At 37.9% G+C, this 26,457-nt stretch overlaps 1 protein-coding gene across 1 annotated transcript in view; it reads left to right on the top strand.

Moving 5' to 3' along the window:
- The first annotated feature begins 1,499 nt into the window (after positions 1 to 1,499).
- Positions 1,500 to 26,457, top strand: part of LOC139728347 (uncharacterized) — a 57,292-nt gene continuing 32,334 nt past the window's right edge. Inside the window, exon 1 of the mRNA XM_071639292.1 lies at positions 1,500 to 1,937. Within this exon, the coding sequence (XP_071495393.1) occupies positions 1,638 to 1,937 (300 nt within the window). The 5' untranslated portion in view covers positions 1,500 to 1,637. The remainder of the gene's footprint in view (positions 1,938 to 26,457) is intronic.

The following is a 26,457-nucleotide window of genomic DNA, read 5'->3' as shown; positions in this document are numbered from 1 at the left end:
TTTTCTTTATATTGTTGTACACGTGTGACATCACAAGCTGTAGTAGTCTTCTCATCCAGCAGTGACTAAGCAGAAACTTCAAAAATTCATAACTTTTAAACGGATTGTCCAATTTTCCTCAAACTCTTGCTGATGTGTTCAATTAATATTGCTGCATTCACTCAATCCACATGTCTATGAAGGTGAACCTGTCCTTTAATAGGAAGGAATGTTTTGATTCGTGATGAAAAAACAAACAAAAAAACACAACCTATGCACATGGCATTCAGCCTGACATACTATGTGCATTTTTCTTGTGTAGCACTGGGCAAAAGCTCTTATTAACAAATTATAACTTAACACAAAAGTTTGATGGTCTGCCAGCATCATACTATAATTCGAGTACTATACTGTTCCTCCATCTTTATTATAAAGATGGAGGAACAGTTCAGGTTTAATACAGTTAGAGGACATGGTCTTACAAATTATACGATGGGGAAGAGGAGATAGAAATATCCTGCATGGGCAGTGGTCCAAAAAGTTGAGCAAACCATTGTCATGTAATCCATATCCAGAGAGTATAAACCAAGGTAACCTCTATTTTGCTTCATGGAAGAGTTGTTCATTTCCTGGTAATCAGTAGAACTTATGAGATTAACATGTTTACGTAAATTATGCTGAGTATGGTTCGAAAGAATACATTGCCTTCATAATCTAAACATAATTGCCTACTGTATAAGCTGAACTTGGTAATTTACATAGTATGCAATGTGATACCTTGTGCCACATACATTTTTGTCACTGTGTCTGGAAGCAACAACAACAAAAGTGAAAGTGATGTAGTACTGTTTCTTTGTAATATGCTGGAAACAGGGAATGTGCAACTTACATTCTGTACTTGTCGTTGCCTTGGGATCCATTTTAAAACATGATAGCTTCCTTGTTTGTTTCCAGATTGTGCCTTCCATTAACCCATCTGATGCTCGATCAGATATTTTGTAGAGTGACTCTAGCTGTCATAAGACAAGTCTTGCCAAGTAGCGGGAACCTCTGTCCCTCCTATCTATAATAATTCCTAATGCCAACAATAGTCTGTGATGTCTGAGGTCTTTGGATCAAAGCTAAACCATGTGTCATGGATAATTTTGTGGTATGAGTGAGTGGTATGAAATGATAGGCTGAGAGAAAACATCTACAATGACATTTATCATGTCATAGCTGGTTTCTCAATGTGCAGTGACTCCCCTTTAATCCCTTGTCTCTGTAAATGGTTTCTACCTGGCACTAAACAGGGTGAAGCAATGGTGGTGAGCATGTAGACATCGATATTAATACTGTGACTGGTTTCACATTAATATTCTTATCCTCTGATCAGTGACAAGGGTTTATGAAAGTACGGTATCAAAAGGCACTATGCCCAGTATTATTAAGTGGTTAGATGCACTGCCTCTTGACTGAATGTGATTCATACACTGGAGCTTTAGTGTACAGAGTCACATGGATGAGCCGTTCTTAGTAGCTGATTATTTGTGGTTTCCTTAGGGCGATAACGCAGAACCCGTAATAGAGTGCCAATATAGAGCCAGATTCTTCCCTCTCACATACAGTGGAAGCATCTGATACTACCAAACACAAAGAAGAAAAACAAAACTTTGTCAATGTTACCTACAACTTCCTTCCTTGAACGTGGGGAGGCATTTAATGAGCTGTGTGGTGCGACAAAGTTAGCTGAAGCGCATATTATTCCTTCGCTGCGGACTTCAGCTGCAATGTCCACCGACGAGGCAGGGGGTGCATTTGGTGGGGAAGATCGCCCCATATCCGTGGCACTTGAAGAATTTGTGAGGCCCGCTGGTTTTCATAAGAGGAAATACTATTCCTTCAGATCTCGCGACCGCAGGCCTGGTGCAATGGATGGAATACCTGTCGGAGAGAGGGTGCAGAGATTGGAGGACCAGGTATGTACAATGTACAGCTGTATGCTACCAAGCAGGTATCATGCCATGCAATATGCTATGTGTCTCACACTTAATGCTTATTGCATTGGTTTTTTTTTAAAGAATGTATACACATTTTGCTACTGCCACTTGCTATACCAAAGTAAAAAGATTACATATTGCACATCATATTGCACACATATGACATTGAAATTGACACCCAGCATGTGTAATGCTGTAATGCTATTTCTCTATGATACACTATCACAGAAGAGAAAATTGGTTTCATTGTGCTGTGCATGATATCCCAGCTAGCTTCTACACACAACATTGTATAGTGAAAACCACAATGCATTATAAGCCTCATGCAGTGCATTATTTTTACCTATTTTTACTGAAATTGTTTGATATTAAATGCCCTGGCTGCATTTTTACAATGCTACTCATATTTCTCCCTTCATTTGTAACTTATCCAGCTGATATACAATAAACCTGTGATACTCCAGGGGGGCGTTTCATGAAGGAACTTGTCGGATAAAATGTCTGACAAGTCAATTATATCCGACAAGTTCAGAGAAATCAGCCAATCAGACTTAAGAATTTCTCAAAACTTTTCGGATATAATTGACTTGTCAGATATTTCATCGGACAAGTTCCTTCATGAAATGCCCCCCAGGTCATCTGATGTCCACAACATTTGTGCGTCAGTCCTGATTATTTTTGTAGATATGTGCAAAATGCTCAGAAGTTGCATCAATATTGATATAAAGCAGACATCACATATTGATACTGAAATACAATACATGCAAAGATGTCCAATATGAATCGACCTACATGTAAATTTTCATCAAGATGCACATATTAAACACTTTATCTCATCAATAATCATATTACTCGCAATTTGTATCAGGAAATGAAATATTTTCCATTTTCGCTTAGAGATTTTGAAACAGATTGGCAGTCATCTTTCCTGTTATGACTTAATTTTCTCTTATTTTGTGCTGTTCTGTCTTTCCTTGATTTTCTTGGTCTAGTATTTGCATGGTGTCAAATCCATATTGCATTCATAGACCTATGAGCAACTGAAAGTGGGAACATGTGCACAATAATAGTAGTAATAATGAAATGGATTATTCTGTTTATTCATTTATCATTTTTGCACTCACCTGATTCTGAAAGCACAATTACACATCTGTAGTTATTTTAAAGGGATCGTATAGTTTTGGTTGAGATCTAATTTCATGTTTGTAACATTTTTTGGTGAGATGATGAGAAATCTCTTATGAAATATGAAAGAGCATGTAATTCTAAGAGGAATTCAACGTTTATTTAATGAAAATTGGTTTTGAAATGGCTGAGATATCCAAAAAAGAGCGATTCTAATAAAGTGTGAGACCCACACTTCAGTATGATCGCTTTGTTTTACTTTGTTTTTGGATGTTTCAGTCAATCCAAACCCGATTTTCATCAAATAAACTTTGAATTCCTCTTAAAGTGGTATGCTCTGTACTATATCATAAGTGTTTTCTTGGTATCTTGCAAAAAGTTAAAAGCCCAATTCTCATCTCCACCAATACTGTACCATCCCTTTAAAATATCTTCAGAGGTTATTATTTTGCCAGTAGTTTTCAACAAAGTTCCACACCTTTCTTGTTTACAACACAAAGTCACTGGTGCTGGAGATGTTATGTTTTCAGAATATCAGCCTCTCCTTTTTTCAATTGTAATTACTCACCGTGATATATTAAAAGATTGACTTCAGATGTGTTTTGAGATTTGATGACATTTCCACTACAATGTATTACATAGTAATACACTGAATAGTCAGCAGTTCAAATCATGTTAGGGTGGTCAGGTGCCCATGTAGTCAATTAGCACACAGGGGGACAATTCATGAAGTGTTTTGGTCGGATATTTTTCTGACACAATGAACTACTGAAATCCTTGCATCTGATTGGCTAAGAGCAAATTTGTCTGACCAGTTTGGCAACAAAACGCTTGATGACGTCCTAAATTGTATATTTTTGTCTTCTTGAAAAGACCATGGAAGCAAAATTCTCCATAAAGAATGGATTTTGTTTCTTTTTTTCTCTTTTTTTACAAATCCTTTTTTCTAGCTAACCAGTCAGTACATTTATGACAGTAGTTTCAAGTTTCATGTAGTTTCATATTATTCTACAGACCTCCAAAAAAGGAATAGCACTGACTAGTATCAGGTTTTCATGATGTTTTTGTTTTAAAGCAACAAGATGGGAACAGGATGGCTGTTCGTGTCAAACAGGAAATTAAACAGAATTTTATACACCTCTCATTAAACAGTCGACAAAAGTTAATATCCATGATATCGATACTGAGACAGTGCTGACATAAACTTGCCATGTACATGTATTCGCTACCAAATTAATAATGAACAACAGCCAGCAACAGAGTTTGCAGAAAGGTGTAGAAGGAACTTGTTTGTGACTTATTTGCAGCAGGTATGCCAGGTGATCTATCACCTGGTCTACTCCCACTTCGTCTAATGGCCATTTGGTCTCAACCCACATGGTCTAATCCTGTTTCAGCTGCAACCAGTCCGTCTATAAATGACCATTTAGTCCAGTTGCCACTTAGCCTCACTACCAGTTTGTCTACTACCCATTTGGTCTAACACCCACAATTTATTAGGCACAGTAGTGAGCAAAAATCCAAGGACACAAAATTAGAATGAGACCATCTGGTCATTAGACAAAACGATGATTAGCCAAACTGGGTATTGACCAAGTGAGGATTGGACCAAACGCGCATGAGATAAAATTGATAGTAGACCAAATGAGTTTAGCTGTAGTGGTGTTTAATAGATGAACTGCGAAGTAGACCATCTGATGATATTAGACCAAGTGGCAATAATCTGGTATGCCATTGGCCTTTTTTTTTTAAATACATGCAATGCAAGAGAGATCTGCAGATGGAATAGGGAAGAGTGAGCTCTCTTGGTGTGTTTCATCCACACAGGAGGAAGGAAAATATACATCCTGACAAGGCATATTCTATTACAGTAGTTGTTCCTCAAGGATACACTTGCACTGGCTGTATCACATGGTGTTGGGTTTGAGTAGAGTCACTCCAATGCAGTTCAATGCAGTTTGGTTCTCAGAATCAGATTCAATTCAAATCAGTTTGTCAAGTTGTGCTTCCAAGTATATCAAAGATATCTTTAATACTCAGATGGATAAAAATTTACATTTGAAGGAACATCAGTGAAAAATGCAAAAGTGTTGTAATGCATTTGATATGAATACTAACATTTGATATATAACTTAGAGCAAAATAACATCTTTTGCTTCAGTTTTATCTGTATCAAATGCTATGAGATGGAAGTGTGATATACTGTATTACAGTAGTCAGTTTGCAGAAAACTTTGCATGCACATATTGCAATGCAAATACTCAAAGGAAAAAAATAGAATACATTTTGATGAAGATCAAATGGATGCTATTGAGTTTCAGGTTTTTTATTGTTCTTGTAGGGTTCTAATAGCTCGTATTGCTTCGTATTGGTAACTTTATCAGTATTCTGAAGTGGTGGATCATGAATACAATTTGGTATTTGAAGGAGCTTGGTAAAGATAAGATACGTGTGCAAGTGCTCCATTGCCATTCACAGTAGAATGCTTATAACATACTCTTTAACACATTTCATGACGAGTGTTTGAAAGCAGGACGATATCAACTCAACAGTGAATTCCAACTAGTTTTACATTTTGGGTGTCATGTTGGTCAGGAGTTGACTGGATTTTTGCTTTGTGAAATGCAAAAAAAGAAAAAGAAAAAAAAGAAAAAAAGAAAGATTGATATGAAATGACATAATTCAGGATTCCAGGTCATACAATTGTACTCTTTGGAAGACATGGGGTATGAAAGTGCTGCATGATGCATGACTTATGCTGTTTTGAATGAAAGAAAGATAAGTGATACTCTAGATGAATTCTATCATTGATGATTATAGATATCTGAGTTTAGATCTTTTCCCTGTATAGGAAGTGACTGGGATGCATTCCATGATTTGTGAAGTTTAACCGATCTTCATAGGGGAAGGAAGAGTCTTGCAGTTGAATTTTGTTCTTGAACTTCTTCATGGAATTGTTGGATTCTTGGGCCAAGCATTCAGCCCAACTATATTGATCATTTATCTGTCATCCATTATTCAATAAATGACACCATATTTGTGAAATCTGCAGAGACAATGTGTCAGAAATTTGGACCCTGTGTTTGTATGGCATAGATATGGACTTGATCAGGTAGTACTGTAAGAGTGGAAATTTTCGCGGTGTTGTAATTTTCGCGCATTTCGCGCAACCCGAAACTAGCGCGAAAATAAAAGCACGCGAATATTTTTGCTTGCCATATGTTCTTGTACTTACTGTCTTGATTCCGCGGAATTAAAAACAGGCGAAACTCTTCTCACTGGGCCAAGCGCGAAAAATTAGTCGCGCGAAAATATCCACTTTTACAGTATTCTAGAAACCTGTGGAGTGGATCATTTTTGCAAATTTTTATCAGAACCATTAAGGATGTGAATTGCAGCAAACTTTATTTTGTCAAATGATGTTTTTTGTATACGTAGAAATAGTTCCCCATGCAATACATCATCAGATATTAAAAAAAAGTAAGCAAACAAACCACAAACTGGGAAATTTGATGGCACTACCAGATAGACAGAACCCATAGCCACTGATGAAGAAGCTGTGTATAATATTAATGAAGTTAGCACACCTTCATGGAGAGTGCCCTCTTGTGACGACTTTTTTTTTTTTTTTTTTGGGGGGGGGGGTGTTGGAGTTTATTACTGAGTCCCTGCTTCATAGTACATAGAGTTAATTATCATGCTTTTCGTGACAAATGTCAACAAATCTTAATTGACATGAATATGTATAATTACTGAACTGAAATGGCTACTCATGGTCAAATATTGTACAAGTTTAGCAAAATGGGAGAGACATTTAAAAAAAAACAACCTTCACTGAAATAGTCAGTATATAAACAGACGCAGCAACAAAAAGGTACCAAACCATGATCTGTGAACAAGTAATCAGTCACGGTTCAAGAAAAAAACAAAACCTTATTTCTTTTTGGAAGGTCAAGAGTTTGTTTGTTTGTTTGGATTTTTCATAGCTCCCTCTAGTGTGAGTTTGAAGTAAATTCTTCTTTTGAAAGAGGAAATCCACCCCAAAAATAAGTAAACTATAGAAGAAAGAGGGGAAAAAATTCCCTTGTACAAAACATTTTAAAAAATGACAAAAATCGGATGAGAGATGAGGAAGAAAATATGACAGTTTGAAATTTCACATCTTTTCGCAAAACATTTCTTGACCAGTACTTCTGAATATTCAAATGAGCGAGTTAATGATATCATGCCCTCACAGTTTTTCGTGTATGTTATCTTTGAAATTTGGACAAATTGTAATTTGTAGTTAATATGGGTAAAGGCATGTTCACATACCAAAATATATCACATGTAACATTTGTTACTTTCCAATTTTGGGTGGTTTTTAAGGCAAGTTTTATAAATACATACAGCTGAAATATGAGATTTTTGTCATTTCTGTGTATGAAATGAATAAGAAATTGGGAGAGCATGACATCAACTTTCTGATTTGAATATTCATAATGACTGGTCAAGAGGTGTTTTCGGAAAACTTTTTAACATTTCAGCTTGTCATGTCTTCCTTATTTCTTATCCAGTTTTGATCATATTTGCACTGTTCTGTAGGGATTTTTTTCTTTCTTATTGAATTGATAAAATTTTGGAGTGGATTTCTTCTGCAAGTATCTTGCTTGATTGTCTTTCTTGTCTGTCATGGCTTTGCTAGACTGAAAGTAAATTAAACCTAAAACCCTTTTAGAAATCCAATCTCGGCAAGTGTCAAGGAGAGATATTGTAGCCCTATTCAGCAAAAGGTGTTTGTATTTATAAGTAAAGTGCAGATTTATTTTGCTTTTCGGTGTAAATAGGAAGGCATTGCGCAGTGTTTTTCCTTCAGTTCATTTTTAAATCATAATTTTTCTGTGGTAACCATTATATTCCAGATTATGTCATGCCTTTTCCTTTCCATTCTGGTTGCTTGTATGCATACTGGAAGTGGTTTAGATGTGGGTGTAGTCCACAGAGATGATGTTGTGATGATCTTTTAACCAACATGACCTTTGCTTGTTTCCGTGACACCATATCCTGTTTTCTTGTGTTTAAATTACGAGGAAGCGCTATCAGAGACATGTGCCATGGCAATGAGTGCTTGATACGAAGTGATAGGAACGTGAAGTTCATACAAAATCGTAACGTTATAGCAGGACTGGTCTCAGTATTTCATTGTACATCCTTCTGCTTTGACCAAGAGAAGGGACTGTACCGAGTATTTTCGCGAGTTCCTAGTTTCGTCTCATGTCATCCTTAGCCTTTTAGGGAGCAAAAAGTGGACAAGCGTATTGTGCGATGCTATCCAATACATCGTTTTAGTCGCGATCTCAGTTTATGGGCTCAGTGCGTGCAGTGTATTAAACCTGGCAGAAAATTTCAAGTTTAAGATTTCTTTGGTTAGTAACTGTGTCTTTTGAAAGCTCCTGGTAAGTTTTAGTATGATGCTTTGACAGTAATCACCTGAAGAATTACACTTTGTCATGTATTGAATTTTTTTTTTCCAAGCAGCAGAATCAAAGTTTTACTTTAATACAAAATCTCTCTGTATACATTGTACATGAGAGACTCTTGGCACTGATGAAGTTTTTGAAGACGAGATAATTTGACGTTTAGAGACAAACATTTCAATTATAGTATGTTTGGCAAACTCAATTCATAGCCAATTTGTTCGATTTGCATATTGTTTTTCAATTTCTGTGTACTTTCTTTGATAAGAATATTGTAAATGTGAGAATTATGTTTTTTTTTCTGTGAGTCTTTGTGTGTATGTGTGTGTCTGTGTGTGCATTTTCCTAAAACTTTCTAGTGCTGTTGCCAATTTTTTGAAGGTTTTACAAATGCAGTTATTGTTTCATATAGACAGTCCAATCAATCCAATACCAAACTGAAATTTGAATAGAGTACTACTTTTTTTTTTCAATAATTGCTCTAGTTTTATTTTTTTCAAAATTACTGAAATACTAAAATTTTGTCTTCAAGAGATAAGTCAGTCCACATCACAAGTGAACACTATATTTCATGTTCTTTTTATCCCCTTGTCAGAACATTTTTGAATGCTGATATACTGCAAAAGTTGAGAGATAATTAAGATTGAACGTTAAAAAGACAAAACTAAACTAAAATCCGAATCATTTTCTTGTGACATGAATCTACAGAAGATGTCATTTCCTTCCAAACAAAGGCAAAGTTATATCTAGATCTTTTTTTAAAAGTCTATTCTATATCTCAGTTGCAAGGCTGGCTACCTTATTAGATGCTGCTCATGTCATCAGTTTAGGAAGTGTTCAAACATTCGAGCATCATTTCTATGGAGAGATTCTAAATCCCCGAGTACCTAGGTCTGCTATTGCTATGATAGACTAGATGAACACTTTTTCCCCCAATCCCAGTGAAGAGTTGAGTGTCCATACAGGAAAAAAAGAGAGAAAAGTATAGAGCAATTCTTGCCTGGGTCATGATGTACATGTAGATGGTTTCAAAATGATGACTTTCCTTTATCAGTAAACCTTATTCACACATAATAATCACCTTCAGATCTTGGCAACTGGCTTTAGATGAAGACTGTCAGATCTCAAATAATTATTGTTTTTCCTTGGATTTGACCAGCTTTTTCCTCCCACTATCTTTTATTGTCATCCCTTTATTCTTTTTAAATGCAAAAATAGTCTTGTGTTGACGGAAGTATTAAAAAGTTGCTTATGTACATACAGAGTCGCCAATTGTTGATACGGCTTTTGCAGTATTTATACTGTTTTAGCCAGAAATACTGCAGGCTTCATGGAAAATACTGTTTTCCTCCAAATTGTATTAGTACACATTATGTGTCTGTTCACAGAAAAGGTAGAAATGCTGTTTTTCCACTTTAGAAAAAAATGCATTTTTATCCTTCAAAATATGAAAATGCTGTTTAACAGGGCTGGCATCCCTCATGATACATCATGAATATAAATTGCGTTAAGTCCTGTCTGCTTCTGTCCATGTGTTACTGACAGATGATTCTACTCCTTTTAGTCACAGTGTATATTGTTTTTATGAATTTGGTTTTAAAAGTATAGATCTGCTGATCTTTTGTGATTGCTAAAAATATCACACTCACCTAGCATCTAATCTTTACCAGGGACCGGAGGGTGTATTTCTTTTAATAGGATGACACATGTTGATGCCGATAATAATAGCTGAGTGCCAGTTTCATAACATATCACATCATTCACATCATATCATGAAAGCAGGGTATGTATTGACTGCAGTTATGTTGAAATCACCTGTGATGTTTCTTTTTTTAGAGATAGCGAGAATTGAGGACAGAGACATACATAAAGAGAGAGAGAGAGGGAAGGAGGGGAGGGGAAGAGGGGGGAGAGAGTAGGAGAAAAGGAGGGTTAGACAATTGATGGACATGAGAGGAATGCAAATTGAGATGTTTCACAAATTGCCATAAGACTATCAGGTACATTATGGCCAGAATTCACGAAGGTGGTACAATCTTGTCCATGGTTTAAACCATGGACAAAGACAGTAGTTTTGTAAGGGGCGCCAAGTGTCACATGGCCTATTTCAGTACAAGATCAGTCTTCTCGTTGACGAAATTATCATTATCATTTCATAATGAAATGATCATTTTATTAATGAAATGGTCATTTCATCAACAAAATGACTGATTTCGTTAAACTAAATAGGCCATATGACACTTGGCGCCCCATAAAAAACTACGCTCTTTGTCCATGGTTTAAACCATAGACAAGATTGTACCACCTTCGTGAATTTGGGTCTCTACAGAGCATGTTTGTATGCAAAAATCATATTTTTGATCTGGTACAAATTGATTGTTGGGACTCATATGTATATTAAAATTGTAATTGTAATGCATCATATTTACCGAGAATCAATGAAATATTTTTCCGCCACTCAGAATAGAGCTACCAAATTTAGTGGTTACAGTATATTTTGAACTTTATTCATTGCAGGATCGAAGTAAAAAACCATCAGTGCATGGTATAATGAGAGATAATATCATGGACATTGTAGATAAAGGCATAAATATATGTGGGTGTGTGTGTGTGTGTGTGTATGAATTCTGTGTTTGAAGTGCTCCTGTGAACACTAAACAATATAATATTTCTTGAAGAGATGTGTCACTGTGCAGGCTATTTCCAGCTAGGAGAGGCCATTGACAGATATTTGGAAGGAGCGGCATACAAGATGAGAAAAGGGCAACAAGTGCTTGAGCTTTACTCATTTTTAGCCATGACCTTGGCATGAATATAGCTAGCATGCCCCCACCACTCATCTTGTGGAGACGCTGTGAAAAAAAATTGCTCATTTCTGTTGTGTAGTTGGAGGCAGTCATTGCCAAGGCTCTTAAGACCCTGGCTGAAGCGGAGGTACTTTTCTTCTTGATGTCTGCGGAATTCAGAATCCTGGCTTGCTGAGAAGGAGCAACAGAAAGAAGACTTAGTGATGCGTCAGCAAACAGTTGCATGGGCAATTGGAAATCATTTAATGTAATAATGCACTCGTAATGCCAGATCTGACTTTTCCCAATATCGATACTGCCTCCAAGCAGCGAGTGGTTGTGGAATTCGAACACCATACACCAATTCAGTCATTTCCTGAAGACTGCCAGGGCATCTCTGGGGAACCCGCTCTTGACAGAGCCAATTAACACTGCGGAAACCTGCCGAGGCTTCCCACCAGCCCAATCCAGCGAATTAACAACATTGGGTGCTATCGGCTGTATTGATTGCCCATCCTTCCCAGGGAGGGGTGCATATCAGGGCCTAGGGGGAGGGGTGCATAGTGAGGCCCAAGGGGGAGGGGGCAGAGGGGACAGTGACTATCCTGATTGTCTTGCTACATGGCAAGTGTGCAGTCACGTGGGGGACCCCCCTCCCGCTACGACAAGGCAGGGGGAAGTCGTCACCCTGTCACGGGCGACACCTCGGACCCTCGCAAGCTCGCGAGAAAGCGGTCCTCCAGGAGGAGCATCTATGTGCGGCACACCGTCAAAGACCCCAGGACCTCCAGCATGGATAGGGCAAAAGCGGCTCAGCGTGCCAAGTACACGCACCGGCGGCAGCGCAGCGACGAAACTTTCACACTGCACACCAGCAAAGTTTTCAACCTCCTCCCGCTCTCGCCCGGCAATCCCCACACCCAAAACCACTTCAACTTCAATCATGTTTCCAGGCACTCCCCGCCAGCCTTGCGTAGCTCAACACGTCGAAAGGTGAGAATTGCCATGTGTCATCGCCCTGTGTGTATTACAACATAGGTATACCCTTGTTGTGTTGTTTGAGGGCTAGAGGTACATGGTAGAACATAGAGAGGAGTTTAGGATTCTGCAACATTGTCACATATTTACTATAAACACAAGTGTTCTGAGTTGTTTTCAACTAATTGAGAATTGACCTTGACTTTAATGTCTGTATGTCCAGGGGGAGGGACAAAATCTAAATTGAACTTGATGATTTGTTTGAAATTTGTGCAAATGTTTGCAGAGTTAACTGTTTTTCAGTTTGAATGTCCCAGTTTTTGGGTTTTGTCCAAAGAATGTATCATTGCTTTCGAACAAACTGATATTCTACTGATAGAATGCTTGTGTTGGAATTCAATTTTCTGTCTAACTGCCTTCTCGGGCATCTAAGAAAATTTGTTTGGTGAATGCCATGCCATTCAGCAGTAGCTCTTCAGCTTAAACTTTTCAAAAAACAAATTAGGGTATCATTACCATTTTGCAAATCATTTGGGAGTGGGGTCCCAACCCAAAATTGATCAGTTTATTGAATGCGTAGATCATGACTTGTGTAGTAAATGCGCTGCTAAATTCTGTTTCTGATCATAATGAGACATGGAGTGAATGGAAACATACAATTTTTTTATCTGCTGGAAATAGGAAGACCCCATGGAGTCATCTCATTTTTTAGTGCCAGTTAGATGCTGAGTCAGATGAATCACTAATACAGTGCACTCCCATTATAATGAAATCCTCGGGACATACGGTATTCTTTCATTATATCAATATTTCATTAGAGCCAAACAGTAAGGTATGTGAAGATATATTTAGAGGCCCCCATTGTAATTTTGGGACCTGAATTTTTACTTTGTAGTAATGAGAATTCTGATGTAACCATGCTCATTACAACAGGAATGCACTGTATTCAAGTTTGTGGGAGGTTTTGTCAATTTCTCTCAGCATTTTTTACAGACCATAATTTGTGTCACACTGATATTCTTGTTCTTGATATACATGTATGGGTTGTGTAGCTACCTTTTCCACTTAAGTTTCTCTGCGCCCTTCTCTCCCCCCCCCCCCCCCATCTCTCTGTCCCTCAAAGTCATCTAAGCAACAACGACAACAACAACAACAAATGATGGGAAGCCATTCTTGGAATAAAAAAACAATTTTAAGATTCCGTTTTTCTCTGGTATGAAAAGCTGTTTGAATTTTTGAGAATTGGGAAATGCCATCACACTGTACACACTACTTCATAGACACCAAGTACAGTGCCCTCACCTTATTTGGGAGGGGTTGAGATTCTTGTTTTTCTCCCATTAACCCTGCAAGACTTCCACCTTATTATCACTTTGAACTGCTATTAGAGAGAGTTATAGTAAGCATTGATAGTAGTTGTCATGGTAACAATGAGAGTAATACACATATCAATTAATAGCAGTAGTATAAGTAATGATGATTCTTATTACACATAGGCCTATGCCGACTGTTTGTCGGCACAAATTATGTGGAGCTAGTCAAATTGCGACAAGATGTAGAGGAATATAATGTGTTAAGAATGTCATAGTTTGGAAAGAGTTAGAATAATGACAAACTTTAAAAGTGAGCCTATAAAGCAAATTTGGATGGACCAGCAGTGGCTATTTTAATAGTTAATTGGACCAGAGGAGGCAGAAGGAATTAGAAAGGATACAGACACAATTAATACTTTACCTATCAATGGCTATGCCAGTTTGTGTGCCAAGCATGGTATGGATGTGATGTAAGTCACCATTGTTTTGTCTTCGGTTAAACTGTTATGATGTCATGTAGTAGAGCTCTTTTAAAACTTCATAAGTCAATGCAAGTGGGCCATGGGGCACATTGTGCAGTGCATTGATGGAAATGATCCTTCATGCAACTGTGTATTACAGTCGTAAGCGAATGAAATTGATTTGCTACATGACAGGATGAGGCTTATTAAAGGCAAGTTCACCTTCTTATACATGTGTGGATTGGGTAAATGCAGCAGTATCTATAGAGCACAGTGAAAATCAGACAATCCATTCAAAAGTTATGAAGTTTAAAGTTTCTATGCAGTCAGTGCCTGTGACATCACAGGCTGTAGTAATCTTTTCATCCAGTGATGGCATTATTGGAACTTCAAAAATTCATAACTTTTGAATGGATCGTCTGATTTTCCTCAAACTTTCACTGAATGTTTTCTTATTGCTGCATTCACTCAATCCACTTGTGTATGAAGTTGAACTTGTCCTTTAAATCATGATACAGAGGCTCATAAGGGATATCATAGTTTTCATTATTAAAGCTGATATCTCACTGAGCGGCGAACGTTTGCGAACGTAGCGAATTTGAGATTCGCCAACTTTTCTGACGAATGTTTGCGAAAAATCAAAGTTCGCTTCTGCCATTAGCGACAGTTAGCGACTTTTAGCGATGTTTAGCGACAATTAGCAACCCTTTAGCGAATGTTTGCGAAAGTGTTTGCGAACACAGGTGGCGACTATTAGCGAATGTTAGCAAATGTTAGCGACAATTTTGCAAACGTTAGCGACAATTTTGCAAATGTTAGCGACAGTTTTGCAAATATTAGCAACTGTTTGCAAATCCTTTGCGACAATTTTGCGAAGGTTCTTGGACCTAGAAAAGAACCAGGCGATTGTGTATAGTAAGACCCATAAAACGACATAAAACCTTCCACTGAATTCAGATCTCTTGTGACAACCGTTCAAGATGGATTTCCAGGATATGGAAATAAATTTCTGCCAAGAAGAGGCTCAAGGTGTTGCTATCCTTGAAGAGCTGCTTTGTCAGGCTGCTGCTACAGCTATTCTCTCTAAAAAAGAAAGAGTGAAAATGTTCACTCTTGAAGAAGTGAATAACAGAAAAGAGTGAGTTTCAAGTGAAATTAGAGTGATTTTGGACTGAAAATGTTCATTTTCACTCATTTTGGAGTGACTTCAGGGATCACTCCAAGATTTTCGAGTGATCCCTGAGGTCACTCCAAAATGAGTGAAAATAGATATTTTCACTCAAAATTCACTCCAATTTCACTCAAAACTCACTCTTTTCTGTAATTCACTCCTTCAAGAGTGAACATTTTCACTCTTTCTTTTTTAGAGAGTTGTGCAGCATAAGAGAAATAAAATAAAGAAAAACAAGAAAGGAAGAAGAAAAGAAAGAGAGTCAGAGAGTGCTTGTTGCAGAGGACAGACTTTAGTCAATATGAAAAGCTTTTGAAGCAATTACAATCATGATGGAGATGTCAAGAGCTTCAAGAACTTTCTTAGAGAGGAACCTTGTCTGTTTCAGAAGCTTTTATATAGGAACCATGTGGTTACTTGTTCGCTAGCAGTGGCGAATCCTATAAAAACGTTAGCGACACCGTATTACGACCGTTTGCGAATTCTTACGAATGTTTTGCGAATGTTTGCGAATGTTTGCAACTGTTAGCGAAAATACGAATTCGCAAAGGTTCGCAAAGAAATTTTGAACATGTTCAAAATTTCTTTGCGACAAGAAAAACTGTTTGCGACAATAAAAACCGTTTGCGAACTTTCTTGCGAATGTTAACGAACCTTTTGCAACCGTTTACGAACCCTGGCGAATTCCCAAATTCGCTACGTTCGCAAACGTTCGCCGCTCAGTGAGATACCCCCTTTAGATCTGAATGTTTTATGCAAGTACATGTACACACTATGTTGTATGACATCTTTGTTATATATTTTTTAACCTCATGATCTGATTGCCATTTCATAAAAATCACGACTTGCAGTCATTACTCATGTTCCCAGACACAGTCAGGTGATAAATCACAGGTTTGTGGCTGTTTATATGGCATAGTTGTAGAAACAAGAGTAATGACATTAAATGCAATCCATTTTAGTCTTTCTGAAATAGTTGCCCTTGTTCATTCCTTTTGAATTACTACAGTTGTACAACTATCATGACAGTTGTTCAGTACAACTCTATTTTTTTTTTCATTCCCAGATAATGAGATTTCTTACACTGTAGCCAACAAGAATGCATCATTGATTCTGTGCCACTGTTGGGTATTGTGCTGGCAGTTAGGGAAATCCCCATTTCAAATTTTTATTTTTTTTTCTATCTTTTTTTAATAAGAGCCCAACAAAAGGAAAAGTTTTTTGAAGGAACTTAAGATAAATTGGCATAGTCGCACGTGATGATTTTACATGTATTGGATTGCTGCATGTGCCACTTCCTGCAAGTGGAAAGATTGCACACGTTCTTGGAAGAGATTTTTTGTGATATTTTTGGCGTGGCAGTTCAGAGTAGCTCGTGGAAATGAAGGGAATGTGCTGAGGAATGGATTATCATGATATTTTTGGCATGTCAATCCCCGTCTGCAAGCAGCAAACTGATGTTCCTGTTCAAATGTGTTGATTAGTGATAGAAACGTAGTTCAGGAACCAATTTCGGCAGAGGATGTACCGTTTCCAGAGTACCAGTCAACTTTTGTGAGCTGTCGGTGCACTTGTGATAAATTGTTACGGTTGGCGTGAGATTGCCTGGCTGGAATGTTTATCTGTAAGGTAGATAGCTACTCTTGACTTTATATTTTTGCATAGATCTAACCGAAGAATTGCTTACATGGTACATTTCTGTGTACCTAGTACCTCCTTGGTATGATGATGAAAAGGATTTCATGCATAAAACATTTCTTATATGGGGGATACCACTAGTTGCTACACATGTAGGTGCAAGGGGCAGACTTTCTCAGTGTAGAGCAAAATAAAGCCATCTTTGTTAGCAACTAAATCATATGACTAGTAATGCTTTGCACTTTTTAGAATTAAATAGTATTGTATGATTGAGAGCTTTTGAAAAGTCTTTGATTGTTTAATATACTTGACTATGCAACAAAGGTATTTATTTATTGTTTTAATGCTTTTCTGATGTACTAAATGCTTCACCCTCCCACTCTTTACATAGTCGTTACCTGTCCAGTGTAGTGTGATTTAAATGTGTCTATGTTACTGCATCTTTCATATTGGATAGAAAGTGGTCACCTGACTATACGTGTAGCACATAATGCATCCAAACATCATCTTGAATGTCTTTTTTTTTGTTTGTTTTTGGGTGGGGGAAGGAGACAATGCCTGTCTAAGTTTTGTATTACAATATCTGACCTGGAAAAGAAACTACTTCGGCTCTCTGTGTTACATTCAGAAAAATACCAGGGCTAAAGGCACCACACTGACACTGCCATCATTGTGCTGACCCAAGAAGACACAGAAATTGTGACCCGCTACAACAAAATGGTCCTAAAGTCGCGCACGGTCGAAGCCGTGAATATCGAGTTTGAAGTCAGAGCATCAAAATTGGTCAAAACTTACGATTTTCTGAATTTGACATATCATTAATAGAGTCTGAAATGTCTTCTATCATCTGTCGAAATTTTGAAGCAAAATGATGAAAGGAAAGACAAAAAAATAGCATTTTTCTGGGCCATGTTTTTTGGCGTTTCAACGAAGCAGAAACTGGTTCGAACATTTGGATTGAGCGCCACACAAAGGCTCCGCCCCTAACAACGACCAGCGTGTTCTCATTGGTCAGTTTGCCGCTTGCCGCTAACCGAAGCGTGAAGCTCGCACACTGCCCAGTCGACTGGTGCGTGCTGGCGGGGTGCGCTATGCCTAGCCGGCCCAGCCGCTTCTCTTGGCATCCTGGTCACTGATTGGTCGGTGAGGAGACCGCCGACGTTGTGTTTGAATGAGCATTTCGGGGGTTGCTAGGGCTTACCTTCTATTGTCCGGAGGTGAATACTGACTGCGTGTCCCGTGATCGTGATTGCGTCGCAAGGAGAACTTTTAGGGCACTTTTCTCGAAACTGTAATTTCCCAGACGTCTTGACATGCTCTCTTTTAAACATCGATATCTCCGCAGCCGATTATTTTTATAAGATGTGTTATATATCAATTTAAAGCAGAAAGATCAGGGAATTGTGTCATGCAATTTTCAAATAATCGACCTCGCCCGACTTTAGGATCATTTTGTTGTAGCGGGTCACAATTGTTGTTGTGGTATACATCAATATAAGAATCATAGTTTTAGAATTTATGTCCTGTGAGAGAGATGTGTTCAATGTGCAGGCCAAAGAATTGAAAGGGACAGACCAGCATTGCTCATGTTTTTGTGCCCCTTCCCTTCTCGTGTGAAAGTGTCTTAGGTGGTAACATCATGCCATTATAGATAACACATATTTGGCTGTAAGTATAAGCCATCCATCATGCAGAGAAAAAAAGACAACTTAGATTACACAGATTATGGAATGACTCATATTTCTGAGATGCTGCCGATTGTGAGTAGTGTAACAAGTAATGAGGCTTGCTGTCTATTTATACTCTCACTTGATCATCCTTGTATAGAACTAGCCCAATTCAATATATTTAGAAGGGACTAGCGAAGCGCCATCTTGATCCGGCAATGGGCACGAATCTTAGAGCAAGGTTTAAGCCTTAAGCCTTTGCTTCCTATCCACAAGAACCTCAGTGTTGCATAACATGGAGTCCTGGAATTAGTGGTGTGTAGTGCACCTACAGCCATGAGATGTCGACAGGGATGTGCATGAAACGTGCCAGGGAAATAGTACAGATATTTGCCCAACATGTCCCAGAAATTCATGTCAGCTTGTTAGAGCGATAACAAGTCGGCAGGTAGTGAAAGATAGCAAGGCAGCATTACCAAAGTCCGAGACTTGCATCTCCACTCTCCATACAAGTTGTGTAAAAGTGAGGGCAACATTAAAGGGATTGAGTGAATGCATCAATGTTAGTAGAACACATTATTATCAGCAACATTTGAGGAAAATCAGACAATACATTGAAAAGTTCTGAATTTCTAAATTTTCACTTGATAAGAGGACTACTACTATTTGTGACATAAGGTGCATTGTATACAACGTTATAAGGAAAGTGAAATAAGAATTCAATACATTTTTTTTTTTTTTTGTGGGAAGTACACATTCCTTTGACTTAATACTCACAACCATGTGTTATTAGGGTAATATTGTTCTCCCTGCCTTTTAAAAAGAAGCAAGTCAAGAAGTGCTCCTTCATTATGCGAGAAAAATGAAGACTTGCTGAATTATCTTTATATTTTCATTCCATTGTTTTCCATACGTGACATCGCAAAGTTTGTGTAGTCTTCTTTCACAATTGTGGCTGCACCAAAACCTTGAAAATTCAACAGATATTCCCATTTATCTCAAACTTCATTTATCAACTAATATTGCTGTATTCCCCCAATTTACATATTGTATTTGAATTTCATACCCCTATAAACAAACAGAACAGTGGAAGTTTCACTGCTCAAAGCCTGATAAGAAATTTGAAATTATTCTTACAATAGTGATAATGATTGCAGTCACATTAGAATGAGATCAGATGGTGATGTCATGGCCCACAAGTTTCCTGTTTGTTTGCTCATAAATCATTGCACAAGATATCCTGACTCTGACTCGAATTAAAGAAGAAGTGACTATATCCTTTGCCTCAAAATCATTTCAGACCTGTGATGATCTAGCAAACATTGGATGAAAGAGAGAGAGAGAGAAAAAGGATTTTGTAGAGCTCTGTTTGTGTACTTTATCCATACAGATCAGGGATAAAGCTGTACACAGTTTGTTACAAGGATTATCAAATATATCCAAAGTGGGCCAGCCCCCCCCCCCCCCCCCCCCCCATGAATCTAAGGGATTGTATAGTATTGGTGGAGATGAGAATTGGACTTTTAACTTTTGGGGAGATACAAAAAAAACAACAAAAAAAATCACTAATGAAATAGTACAGAGCATACCATTTTAAGAGGAATTGAAAGTTTATTAAATGAAAATTGGTTTAGGAATCACTGAGACATCAAAAAACAAAGTAAAACAAAGCAATCCTAATAAAAGGTGGGTCCCACCTTTTATTAGGAATGCTCTGTTTTGGATATCTCGGTCATTTTAAAACCAATTTTCATCAAATAAAAGTTGAATCCCTGTTGGAATAACATGGTCTTTCATGTTTCATGGCAGGTTTTTCATTATCTCACCAAAAAATATTAGAAACCTGAAGTTAGGTCTCAACTAAAACTATATGCTCCCTTTAACAAGTCGCGTGATGCAATAAATAGGGTATAGGTTTTTTGTTTTCAATGTTCGCATTTGAAGCTTGCTATGACGTGCGGTATTTGCAAAGTAGCAATATAAAGTAAACTCGAAGGCAATTATGCCCATCCATAACGAGATCTAATGGAGAATTCACTGTCACTAGAATGTGCAGTGCTTGCAGCTGGTACTGAGTAATGAAAATTTGACTGGAGTTAGACAAGTACATTGTACAGAGTTATAACTATCTAAATGTTCACATAGCACGCCGTGGGTGCTTAACTGCAGTTAGTCATGATATGGTCATGTGATTTTGTGGTCATCCCATCTGTATTGTATTTCTCCTCGTCATGACTTGCAAGATGTCACTTTTGTGTCACTTTCTTGCAAAATATCCTCCTTTTTTCTTTTTTCTTTGTCTACATATCATTTTGAGTACCAGACATTATATGCTTAAAGGTTAAGAAGCTATTTTTGATGAAGTGAAATTGAAGATGAATCATTCTCAGGTGCTTTGGGTTTTGTTATTGTTGTTGAGCTGTTGTTGTTTTTTTTATAGTTGTGTGTGTGTGGTATATACAGTGGACTTTTGTTATAACAAAGTCCTCAGGACCGGCAGTTTTCTTTCGTCATATCGAAATTGTGTTATAACTGAACAGCTAAGTATAAAAGATAAACACTACATGATAATTTTAGGACCTGAATTTTTATTTTGTTGTAGCAAAAAATTTCGTTATAACCATTTTTGTTGCAACAGGAGGACACTGTACAGTGTATGTGCATGTGAGCTGGTGCGTTCTATACGATCTACTGAGTTCTTCATATTATGGATCACGAGCGGCCTGTTACAGTTGCACACAAGCATAGCATACCATGTGAGCTCACAATGTGACATGTAACATGTTCTTGTTTTGATCTGTGTCTAATATCATGCAAGTGTTTGGTGACCTGCTGCTGTAATATCAATGATTTAATGAGTTCAAAAGCGAAAACAAACACACGAAAACCAGTGTTCATCAATCAGACAAAAACACATTAATGTCTGAAGAAAATACTTCTCCTGTATGATTGTATCTTTGCTCCAGTGTATGTGGGGGGGGGGGGGGGGGGGGGGAGTTGTGTGTGTATCCAGGGAGTCTTCCCTGGTGTATCTATCTCCAGTACACAATTATGGATAAGTGTTACCCCAGATAAACCTATTAGCAATCCTGTGGATTAGTCGATCTATTCTGGTCTTCATCTGACCCCTGCCCCTTCCTCTGTCTTCCTGCCCACATTAAAATCTTTTTCTAGTCCCTCACAATCTTGTTTCTGTAGATCTATCCGACTAGCTTTGGCAGCTATCCCACTATTCCCTTCTTTCTTGTCCAAATTGCTTTTTTCAATAACACGTTTTGTTTATCACAGTTTTTGTATTTCATAGTCAAAAGCCAGTCATCAGGTGGAGGTAAATGTGCTGCAAAGCCACTTTATTGGTAGTGACTGTTGAATTGAAAGAGGAAACTACATTACTATGACTTGAATGTGTAAAGCAGAAATAATCTAGGGCTTTGTAGTGTACTTTCACTCCACATGTTACTAATCAAATCAAATGTTGAGCAAGGTGGTTTTATGTGCTTGTGCAACATTTCCTGCCATTGATTTGTTTCTTGGTTTCCGACGCTAAGCATGGTTATGTATGCAAGTCATTTTGTTTCTTTAATATGAGGTATATACAGGGGTGATGAAAGTATTGCCTGCATAAATCCTCAACTGTTGTTGAATGTGATTCATTTTTGAAATTTCTGTTTCTTCCCTACTGAATGTAGCATGGAAAGTGACATTATGGTAAAGATTTTGTCTTAGGTCCATGAGAAACTTCATTATTCATCCTTGCCTACGTTTAGTCTTACAAAGGCCCCATTTGTATTTTTGTCTGCAGCCAATTATTTTTCCAATATCATGTATTATTAATATATAAGAGAAAACATGGTAGTGTCACCTCAAAAATGCACATTTTTATTATGCCTCCGCCACGAAGTGGTGCCGGAGGCATTATGTTTTTGGGTTGTCCGTCCGTCCGTACGTACGTCCGTCCGCTTTTGTTTATGCGATAACTTGAGTAATATTGACTTGAATTCTACCAAACTTGGTCCAAATATAAAGTATGATGGGGCAATTAGTTGATTAGATTTTGGGTGAAATTGGCCAAAGGTCAAAGGTCAAGGTCAAATGATGAAATTGTATCCGTTTACGTGATAACTCAAGACTGGATCGAGCAAATTTCACCAAACTTTGTCGGAGGATGATGTATGATAGGACATTTACTTGATTAGTTTTTTAGTGAAATCGGATTGAGGTCAAAGGTCAAAGATCAAGGTCAAATCCTGAAATTTATCTGTTTATGTGATAACTCAAAACTGGATGAAGCAGCTTTCACCAAACTTGGTCCAAGGATGATGTATGATGGTACAATTAGTTGAGTAGATTTTAGTGACATTGGCAAGAGGTCAAAGGTCAAAAGGTCAAGGTCAAATGCTAAAAATGTTGCTATTTCCCCAATATCTGTGCAATGCCCTAAGGTATTTTCTTGAAACTTGGTGTAGACATGTACTACTGCGTGAAGATTCTCCAGAGAGAGTTTCATGTCATAAGGTCAAAGGTCAAAAGGTCAAAGGTTAGGTGAAAATGTTGTAATATCACTTTTCACACAAATGGTTCAATGTATCTTCATGGAACTTGGTACATATGCATGTACTGACTGGCAGAGATTATCTAGGGAATTTAGGGGTCATAGGTCAATAGTCATGGGGTCAAAGGTCAAGGTCAACTCCTCAAAATTTTACTATTTCCCTCATACACTAGTATATGAAATGCTTGCATTATTAGTTTTCAAACTTAATATATACATGCAGTACCTAATGGAGATTCTCCAGGAAATTTCCAGCCAGAATGTGAAAGGTCAAAGGTTAAGGGTCAAAGGCCAGGTTTCAATGCCCCCCCCCAAAAAAAAAAAAAAAAAAAAAATCTATTTTGTACTGTAATTACACTCTTTCTTCATACCTTGAAAATTACTCAATGCATAAACTTGTAAAAGGGTTCCTCAGAATTCAAGTAAAAATTCTCAATTCCCCAAATATGTGTACCTGCACTCTTCGACAATTATAGGAAACCCAGTTCAAGGAAAGTGATCATTCAAGTCATTTCTGACAAACCTGTCATATCAATATTTTGCCAGTTATGTGAAACTGTCATGGATCACACATTGTGAAGACAATGTACTATATGCCAATTGGGAGAATCATACATTATGGCGGAGGCATCAGTCGCCATAGCGACATTTCTAGTTTTCCTCTTGATTTGCCTTTGCAATATCAGAGTATATTTAGTGAAACATATCTAATTCCTCATAGGATATGGTAATGAATGGCCTTGCAATAATACACTGCATTTGTCTTGTATGTTGCAGGAATATGTGTATGCTTGCTACGTGCATAGCACCTTCTGCATTACAAGTGCACAAACTCTTGCTGCAAGTGCAAGTCACAACTTTTACAGTGCAGAGTATACTGTCATATTCTCTTCTCTTATTCTTTTCTTTTCTCTTTTTTTTTTCTGTCCACAATTTGTATGAGTTGTCCTCCATGCACAAGCTCTGCTCTTTAGTGGACTCCTCAATTTTTTCCCCCTTAGAGCATGGATAATAACATGTAACAAGGTTGATTTGTAACTACACATTTGTATGCTTTTTAATTCATAATTACCTTTAATTTTCATTGTACAGTCAACTCATATGTACTCAACATCATTTGTGCTTTGTTTTGTTTTGTTTTTTCTCTTTTATGTTCTGTGGCAGGGGAAAATGATTTGGATTGATTTGGAATTGAAATTCCCCCTGCTAGGGCCAACATTCCCTCAAGTATTCCGTTCATTGCCTTCCAATACAATATAAGTATTTACCCTGCTTTGGATACACTTTAACAATTACATGTTTCTATGCACAACTGTCAAGTAAGTTGATATGGTGAAAGTGAGAGTGATATAAGAGAGTGGAAGTGAGAATCAATGGCAAATTGAAGTGTTTGAAGAGCAGCTTCAAGAGCTGGCTGTCCGGACTCTGCCTGTCATCCCTTCTATATGCCAGTGTGTCTTCAGCTCATCCCAGATTATAATTTTTGCCAAGAGTGCATACTTGTTTGGACAGTAGCTGACAGTTGGTTGTGTAATTGTATTTTGTAGCAATAGCAGCATCGAGTTATCAGTGGTGCTTCAAAGGTGAACATGCTCTCATCTCTTTCTCTTCTCTCTCTCTCCATTTTGTTGTGTTTTCTCATTTTTTCTTCTCTCTTTTCTTTTTTGAGTGGTATGAGAGAGCTTGAAACTTTGAAGTCAGCTCCTGGTTTCTTGGCTGAAGAAGAGGAGCAAATGTTAGAACTGTGCGTGTAGGTATGCAGTTGATTCCCATCAGTGGTAGGGACTTTTCGATTGTGTAGACGAGGACGCCTTTCTCATACTCGAGCGGTTCTAAATGGCTGTAGTCCACTCGTTACGTCTGCGGTGTTATCACCCATTTTGATTTTCGGTGCACGTCGTTCGCGATGTACTGTCATGACGTCATGGCCCGTTCCCTCCCGCGGGCTGACAATTGGTGCGCTGAGCGATGATGTCATTCACGTCCTGAATGTAGGGGGGATATGAAATCTTCGGAAGACACATTCTCGATTCTGGCGGTGGATGTGTGGGAGAAGCATGTGCAGTTCCTTTTAATGATTTCATTACCTCACCGTTCATGTCCAGGACGTGAAATAGAAAAGTCCCCATTATTTCGTGAGTGGGGCATGCATTGATTTTTTGGTTTAATCTTAGATTCAAAATGCATGGGGTTTTCTTTTGGCACATCGTTCCTGCAAAAAACAAAAAGGTAAAAAGAAAGAGTGACCAGTAGTTGTTTCGGATGACATCAAATTGATGTGACAGAGTCTCTCTCTCTCTCTCTCTCTCTCTCTCTCCCTCCCTCTTTCTATCTACCTATCCATCTATCTATCTATCTATCTATCCATCTATCTATCTATCTAGCTATCTATCTATCTATCTATCTATCTATCTATCTTTCTATCTATCTATCTCTCAATGATTCACTAACATTCAGGGAATTTATAGCTTGCCCTACTTTGCTCTTAGTTTTGCCATTTTTGTGATGCCAGTGATGATGGTGTTATAGTTAACCCAGCATTTGTATCTCTATCTTGTGGTTTTATTTCATCAAATATTACTCTCCCCTCCTCAGGAGACCCCCACCCCACAACTCTCATGTGTGCCCTTATTTGGAAATGCTGCAAAAGGCATTTAGCCTGAGCATACAAATGAATGCTTTCCAAAGTGCTTTTATTATGTTCTGCTGAACAAATAAAAAGAAGTCCCTGTTCACAAATGTTGATATTGATCTTTCCACTTCCTCTTTGAATTTCAGTTTGTTCATGACACGTTCTGGTGGTCTGGCCCTTTGGAGAAATATGAGTGAATGCTGTGTCTGTGCCAAGTACATAATGACCAAACTATCCAATGACTCTTAAGGATAACCATGGCAAATTCAGGAGAGTGACTTTGAGTGATAACAGATACTCCATAGCATTGATGCTATCAGACATCATCCCATACTTAAGAAGGCAGTCATTTAATACCAATGAAAACTGATAAAAGAATCAGAGATCGAGATACATCGTAGCTGGGAGGGGTTACATGCAGCATGAAGAAAGAAAGAAAAAGATTGAGAAAAAAGAAAATGAAGATAAGGCAAAATGCAGGGACCCATGATGTTAATGATGCCTGATTATTATCAAAGCATCTGATGAGCCATCCCATGATAGCTGTTTGGGCAGCAGCAGCAGCAATTCAACTAGCCATTTGTGTCTTTGAAGTTGCCAACAAGTAGTTGCATTAATTATGTTAGTGGCCTACACACTTATCAACTTTGATGGAATATTTCACTGTCTGGTAAGTCTATTGATTCTTGTACTGAGACTATAGAAAACATATTTTTTCAT

This window comes from Diadema antillarum, unplaced genomic scaffold (genome assembly GCF_040938485.1).
Source record: "Diadema antillarum isolate AM-2024a unplaced genomic scaffold, OU_Dant_1.0 seq00000173_RagTag, whole genome shotgun sequence".
NCBI lineage: Eukaryota > Metazoa > Echinodermata > Echinoidea > Diadematoida > Diadematidae > Diadema > Diadema antillarum.
The sequence above is the reverse complement of the archived record's forward strand: the minus strand, read 5'-3'. Positions and strand labels throughout refer to the sequence as shown.